This window comes from Chelonus insularis, unplaced genomic scaffold (assembly GCF_013357705.1).
Source record: "Chelonus insularis isolate UGA/USDA-ARS -01 unplaced genomic scaffold, ASM1335770v1 contig_264_pilon, whole genome shotgun sequence".
NCBI classification, from domain to species: Eukaryota; Metazoa; Arthropoda; class Insecta; order Hymenoptera; family Braconidae; genus Chelonus; species Chelonus insularis.
Window position 1 is genome coordinate 203,911 of NW_023276454.1, and position 7,492 is coordinate 211,402.

Sequence of the window (7,492 nt, forward strand, 5' to 3'; positions counted from 1 at the left end):
AAACCTCATCTTAAATGATGGGATTTACTTCTAGAGATGTGCATAAAGAAATTATTTACAGAGATAGTTGACCGACTTATATAGAGAACGCAATAAAGGTCCTTTCACCCAAAATAAAATGATTTATTTAAATTATGTCTATTAATTTACATAAATTATATAATTTTTTACCAATAAAAAACGTCATTACTATTAATAACCATAATAAAACTAATGACCATACATAAAAATTAAAATAATAAAATAGATTTTCTATTTTGAATTTTTAGTTTATTTGTTCTGATAGCGTAAAAAAGTAAGGCCTTTCTAAACATTATAGTACCCACGATGCGGGGTATCCTCATTCGTGAACTTGTTGAATAAAATTGCGAGAAACTCCAGTCAACAACAGTCTCTGAAAGTGACTGCACTGACATTAGAGTGTTGTACAGGAGTTATTGTTAAGTGACACATTATTTTTCTGAACTCTAACTTTTTATATAAAAAATTAATTCTTCTTTTGAGTAATTTATTCTGAATTAGTGAAATGGATTTTAATTCAGATTAAAGAGAAAGTTTATTTGCTTGATGAAGATTAATTTTCAAGATTTACTCATTTTCTGAAATAAATTACAGAAATGGATTTCAAAGAATTCATTTTGATAATCTATGATATTTTAGTGTTTTTATGGCTCTCAATTGTTTATATAGCAGAAGCTTTAATCCTTTGTTTAATTCCACGACAGTATCTAAGTAAAGACATTAGAGGAGAAGTAGCATTAGTTACTGGTGGTGCAGGTGGATTAGGAAGATTAATTGCTAAGAAACTCGCAGCTCTCGGTGCTCATGTTATCATCTGGGATATTGATAAATTAGGTAAAGACATAATAATTTACATTTAACAACTTTTTTTTACTATTTTTCACTTAATCATCATAAATAATGTAATATTTTCTCATTTGATCTATTTAAATGTGGAACTGATTTTAATAATCATCACTAAATTATTCCATTGGCACTTTGATACTTTCCTAAATGTCATAAAAAATTATAAAAATGGATAATGTGCATACGAATAGGAATTTATTGTAATTAATATGTTAATAACGTTAATTAACATACTCATAAAATTTATTTCTTATTACTTTCAAACTATTGAATACTTTGTTATTTGTATTTCGTTTTCGTAATTTTGACTTTTCATATTTGTTCATTTTTATCTTAAATCAACTTCAAAGCTACTGAAAAAATAGTTAAATTACATTATATTTTAAAACTCTCTAAAGATCAGGTCAATCATTAACAGTTAACCAATAAACGGTATAGATTATGAAATTAATGTTTTACCTGCTATGAATTTTGATAAAAATAATAGTTATGTAAATGATTTTACGGATCATCAATAGTGTAATAAAAGTATGCTATTGTATGTTGATTTGTATCATTTGATGCATCGTTAAACAATGAACTGTAATTCTATAAACTTTAACATCGTTGAAAATGCTTTCTTATTTTGTTGCATTGCAATGTTGAAAAATAGATACAATACATTGGATGAAGTAATATCTGAAATATAAATTATACGTGAAGTTTCAATTTAATGACAGTTCCTACATTACAAGAAAATTAATTAGTCACGTAAATATTTACACATATCCGTTTGTATTTATTTTCAGGTATTCAAGAGATAGTAAGTGAAATACAGAGCACTGGTGGTAAATGTACTGGATATGTTTGTGATATTACCAATAAGGATGAAGTTTACAATACTGCTAAAACAATTAAAATTGAAGTTGGAAATGTAAACAAAAGATTCTATTTGATTATTCAAATATTCATTTTGCATATTAGACTTTTATATTGATGTTTTACTAATTGTTTTTTCAAGGTAACGATAGTTGTTAACAATGCGGGTTATGTTTGCGGAGAATTATTTATGAATCTTCCTGATAACGAAATTGAAAGAACTTATCAAGTCAATATACTCTCACACTATTGGGTAACTATAGATTATGATGTATCTTACAAATTTATTTTAGAAAATATTATAAATTGAATAGCTGGATAAATTGCTTAGTTATAGTATGCAAAGAATATTTATAATTATTGAAATTACTTTTTCAATATGGTGTTTAGATAAATAAATCCTTTCTCAAAGAAATGATGAAAGAAAATCACGGTCATATTGTAACTATTGCAAGTGTTGCCGGACTATTAGGTACATATAGGTGTACAGATTATTCTGCAACAAAGTTTGCAGCTGTCGGATATCATGAAAGTCTTTTTTCTGAGCTCCAGGTAAATATATGTAAAGTTTTTTTATCTTCTCAAGCAGTTAAGTACATTCAATTTTCACAGGCACATGGCTATAATGGAATTCATACAACTCTTATATGTCCATACTACATCAATACAGGAATGTTCTCTGGTGTAAAACCTAGGTAAATAGAGATGACGTAATTAGACATAATTTTACTTAGATGAAAATCCAAGATTTTTGAAATGATATTACAATAAAAATATGAATCTAAGTTAATTATAAGGTAATTAATTAGTTTTAATTTAACAAAAAATTATATTATTGAATAAAATCCTTTGGTATTGTAGGTTAATGGCAATGCTTGAGCCCGAATACGTTGCAGAAGAGATTGTGATTGCTATTTTGACCAATCAAATATACGTAGTCTTACCAAATAGTGCTAAATTTTTTTTGCCTCTTAAAAAGTGAGTGAGATTTATAAGCTTGTTAATATATTTACTTAAAAATTTAATGGTTTTTGAAAAGTGAAAAACACAATTATTAACGAACCGGTTTTTTAGCTGGTTACCACCGAAATTGGCCTGGGCTGGGATGTACAACCTTATCAAAGGTCCTCAATCGATGATGACATTTCAAAAAATAAAAAATCAATAATACCTACACTTGTACTTATTTGGCACTTATACTTTATTGCAAACAATAACAATTGGTCAAACACATAACATATGTAAACAATCATAAAGACACCAGTTAATAGTAGTTTATTACAGAATTAAATCCATGATATAAATAGTGTGATAGTTTTAGAACTTTAAAAAGTTAACTATTTAATTATCAAGAGTTTGTTTATGTACATAAAAAATAAAAATAAAAATCGTTTTATTTTCTAAAGATGAAAAAAAATTGAAATCCTAATTTTTCCACTTTTTTTAAAGAAATATGTTACAGTGCCACCTGTAGTGATTACTTGGTACTCTTGACAACCAAAATAATCATGGACATGAACCTCAATAAAAGCCAAGAGATTTGGCTTGTAAAAACTTTTCTTGTAAAAAAAAAAAGAAACACAAATTAAATTTGTAAATATTGTGTAACATCTAATAATATTCTATGATATAATTAATTTTTATAAATTTTTAATTAAATAATAATCACGCGACCTTGCGGACGACCTTTAAATTAGTATCGTTCGACGGTGTTCAAGCATTGCGATCCTTTATTGGTGATTAGTGTCCTGTTTTTAGAATAAATAAAGGTAAAAGTATTGAAAAAATATCTCCATCATCAGTAGGCATTAGAGGTGGAGATTCAAACAATCATTTAAAAATATTAATAGTAAAAATCACTTAGAATTTAACGAGAAATGTTGCTACGAACGACTGTTCAACTCCGCAATGATTTGGCTCGGGTGACACTACGTAATGCTGTGCGTATAAACGTCGTCAGAAGCCTAACAACGCGATGTCTTCACAGAAAATCTCTTCAAAGGTATCATCAACATCAAATATAAAGTTAGACTATAAATTCATATTTTGTTTGTGTTTTAATCATTCAAGTATTCAACTCTATCGAGCTTGAGGTTAAGTTAGTCATAATCATGATTATCAATTATATAAATTTATACAACTCATTAGGTATCAAGGATGCAGTTTTCGACAAACAATAGACCCCTGGAGGCAACAATTCAGATATTATGCAGACTATCCAGATCATGTCAAAGTTACACTGCCAGCTTTATCACCTACTATGGAAACTGGTACTATTATCAGTTGGCAAAAGAAAGAAGGTAAGTTTACAATTATGAAGATGGTTTACTCGAATGAAAGATAACGTTAATGTTTTTTTTTTAGGTGATAAATTAAATGAAGGAGATCTTTTAGCGGAAATTGAAACTGACAAAGCCACTATGGGTTTTGAAACTCCAGAAGAAGGATATTTAGCTAAAATAATTGTACCAGCGGGTACAAAGAATATCAATATAGGTTCATTAGTATGTATTATCGTTTCTGATGAAGGGAGTGTTGCTGCATTCAAAGACTTTAAAGATGATGGATCTGCTGCTGCAGCTTCATCAGCTCCAAAACCAGCTGCAGCTCCAGCATCTCCTCCACCTCCCCCACCACCATCACCATCATCAGCTGCTCCAACTTCTGCTCCACCTCTCATGCCTACTATTAGTGGAGACAGAGTTTATGCTAGTCCATTGGCTAAAAGATTAGCCACTGAACAAGGCTTAAGTTTACAAGTACGTAATAAATTAAATTTTAACAAGTCACTGTGGTTTTAAGAAAAACTAATTCTATGTTCTTATTAAAGGGATTAAGAGGCTCAGGATTATATGGATCCATAACTTCCAAAGATTTACAAGGTGCTGGCCCAGCAATGGCTATGGGATCTGCTTTTGGTGGTGCAGTAGATATGCCTGTATCAAATATTCGTGGTGTCATAGCAAAACGATTATTGGAAAGTAAACAAACTGTTCCCCATTATTATTTAACGATCGATGTAAGGATGGACGCTGCTCTCGCAATGCGAGAACAATTTAATAAAATGTTAGAAAAAGAAAAAGTAAAGATAAGCGTAAATGATATCATCATCAAAGGTATGGCCATGGCGTGTAAAAAAGTACCGGAAGGTAATAGTGCTTGGTTGGGAAATGTTATCAGACAGTAAGTGAATAAATGAAATAAAATTTATAATTGATAAGAAAAGATAATAACTTTTATATTTGATAATTAATCTTTTTTGCAATAGATATGATAATGTTGATGTGAGTGTAGCAGTGAGTACAGAAGCGGGACTTATTACTCCAATTGTTTTTGGTGCTGATTGGAAAGGTATTGCGCAAATCAGTCAAGATGTTAAAGCCCTCGCTGCTAAGGCCAGAGAAGGTAAACTTCAGCCACAAGAATTCCAAGGTGGAACAATTACGATATCAAATCTGGGAATGTTTGGTATTAAAAATTTCTCTGCTATCATTAATCCACCACAATCGATTATTCTTGCGGTTGGAATGACAGAAACTAGACTTATACCGGCCAACAATGAGAAGGGGTATGTATAGAAACGTGATTGAAATAAATCAATTTTTATCATCATTTGATTAAATTTATTCATTAATTAATAATCAATTTTTAGATTCACTACTGCCCAATTTATGTCAGTAACTGCCAGTTGTGATCATCGAACAGTTGATGGTGCTGTTGGAGCTCAATGGCTTTCAGCATTTAAGAATTTAATGGAAAATCCTACAACAATGTTACTTTAATTAAATAATGAAATAAATTAATTGGCATTGAATAGTTGAAAGCACGTTTGAGAAGTAATATTCTCTACAAATACTTGACGATACGTATTTTAAAAGTACCTTTATGCGGTAATGAAATGCTTTATTTGCATTAAATTAAAGGATTTATTTTCCTTTTATTTCGAACTTTCGTAAATGTACGGTTAAATTGATATGGTTGATAGTGTAATAATGACAGAGTACTAATTAGTATAAAATATGAAAAGGAAAGGATAAAAACTACTCAAAGTCATTGCAAATGAGAGTATTGTCTTTTCCAATGTATAATAGATCAACTTTATATAATATCTTTTAAACATGTAGAGTGATAAAAAAAAATTGCTAAGATGACTTTAATACCGTGAAAATGGTTATTTTGTCGATCAATCAGTAATTTTTATGTCCGTTATGGTGCTGATTAATTTGTGTACATAAAATATGTCGCGAAAAAATTATTCAAAAGATGTCATCGATAATGTTATTACTCACAGTCAAATACGATGAATCGCTGTATAATAAATGGTTATGAAGATCTATATATGTAAACTAATTTTACGTTAATTTTTCCTTGTTGCCAATAGTTTTTTCTTTTTGTATTTTAATTTTAACAATCCTAAAAAGAAAAAATAACAAAAATTAAAGCAACATATCGACAATGACTGAAATTTTAATATCAATAATATAAATCTGTAATTTATTCGTAAAAAATGAATTGAACTAAGAAAAAAAGTATTGTTAAATTTTGTTTAAAGAAATAAATTGGACACAATTAAAAAACTTTCTGATTCTTTCGAGAAACTACAATAAACGCTCTCTTCTGTAGATAAAGAAGATTTTTGTTCTGACATTTTCTTCCTGGAATTATAGCTGGCGAAATAATCAGTTTTGACAAAGAATACTAAGCTTCCTTAGTATTTTTTGATTTTGATGTTATTCTTGAATTGTAATTAATAATTTTTAAAATAATTATTCCATAAACATGTTAATTTCACGAGGAAGGGCTATTTTAAGACATGTATCTGCTTTGACAAAACAAAATCGTTTGCCAATGCAAATTTCTGTAAGAAATGGTGGACATGAGTGAGTATAAGTTATGTAATTTGATAAAAAATCATAGGTTAAGTTTCATTGAAAGAACAATAACAATATCTAATAATATTTACTCTGTTATAAGAATTGTGCGCTTATATTTCTTATACTCGTTAAAAATAATGATTACATTTACAGGGTTTTTTATCGATTTGTTCCTCGATCTCCAAGGTATGAGAGAATAATATCTGAATTTATGGCTGGATTTATGTGGTGGTGGATATTCTGGCATTTGTGGCATGATTGGGGGCATATTGTTGTAAGTATTAAATATTTTCGTTTATTTAAAAATGAAACAATCAATTATTTTACTCCAATATATAAAATATTTGCTAGAGGTTTATCCAATCAAGTCTATCTCTTGAAAAATCATGCACTTTTCTTACCGTATATTATTAAATTTTTTTTGTATAATATTGCTTATTTATTTGATATTTTTTAGGGAGAATTTGATTTACCTGATCCTTCAAGTTGGACTGACGAAGAATTAGGAATTCCACCTGATGATGCCGATTAAGTTATTTGTTATAAAATAAAAAGGTGGTGTAGATAAAGACATTATAGATTCATTGTAAGGAAAATAATAATTAATAATAATTAAGAGTAATACTGTTAATAATACTATCTACTATATTATACACAACACTTATTATCAGCTTTAATATAATAAGAGTTTGTATTTTCTTTGTTATTACGTTCATTCAATTAATTTCATATCAAATGTTATCATAGCAGTGATTAATCTAGCAATAACAAGTATTTATCATATCTAAGTAACCCATCAACGCGTAATATTTATCACTACTTCCCAATAACCTTTTAAATTCTCTCAGATCATTGTTATAATTATATTCTTCATTACGAAGAATGATTGACAA

The 7,492-nt window shown here is 28.6% G+C and overlaps 3 protein-coding genes across 5 annotated transcripts; all 3 read left to right on the plus strand.

Annotated features, from left to right (window-relative positions):
• Positions 1-373: 373 nt before the first annotated feature.
• Positions 374-2,998, plus strand: LOC118065029 (short-chain dehydrogenase/reductase family 16C member 6). Its single transcript, XM_035080049.1, has 7 exons — positions 374-855; positions 1,656-1,780; positions 1,868-1,978; positions 2,116-2,277; positions 2,338-2,420; positions 2,587-2,703; positions 2,800-2,998. The coding sequence occupies exons 1-7, from the start codon at positions 618-620 to the stop codon at positions 2,891-2,893; spliced, it is 930 nt and encodes a 309-aa protein (XP_034935940.1). The 5' UTR covers positions 374-617; the 3' UTR covers positions 2,894-2,998.
• Positions 2,999-3,241: 243 nt separating this feature from the next.
• Positions 3,242-6,071, plus strand: muc (dihydrolipoamide S-acetyltransferase muc). 3 transcript variants are annotated; one of them, XM_035080074.1, is made up of 7 exons: positions 3,242-3,494; positions 3,576-3,727; positions 3,874-4,025; positions 4,090-4,484; positions 4,556-4,908; positions 4,994-5,293; positions 5,378-5,507. In XM_035080074.1, the coding sequence occupies exons 2-7, from the start codon at positions 3,603-3,605 to the stop codon at positions 5,505-5,507; spliced, it is 1,455 nt and encodes a 484-aa protein (XP_034935965.1). In that variant the 5' UTR covers positions 3,242-3,494; positions 3,576-3,602. The 3 variants fall into 3 exon arrangements, with proteins under 3 accessions (XP_034935965.1, XP_034935962.1, XP_034935964.1); XM_035080071.1 differs by having other exon boundaries at positions 3,590-3,727; XM_035080073.1 differs by having other exon boundaries at positions 3,242-3,727; positions 5,378-6,071.
• A 305-nt stretch (positions 6,072-6,376) lies between these two features.
• Positions 6,377-7,233, plus strand: LOC118065061 (NADH dehydrogenase [ubiquinone] 1 beta subcomplex subunit 2, mitochondrial-like). The gene is made up of 3 exons (XM_035080100.1): positions 6,377-6,605; positions 6,753-6,873; positions 7,057-7,233. Exons 1-3 carry the CDS (start codon positions 6,505-6,507, stop codon positions 7,129-7,131), a joined length of 297 nt encoding a protein of 98 aa, XP_034935991.1. The 5' UTR covers positions 6,377-6,504; the 3' UTR covers positions 7,132-7,233.
• Positions 7,234-7,492: the final 259 nt, after the last annotated feature.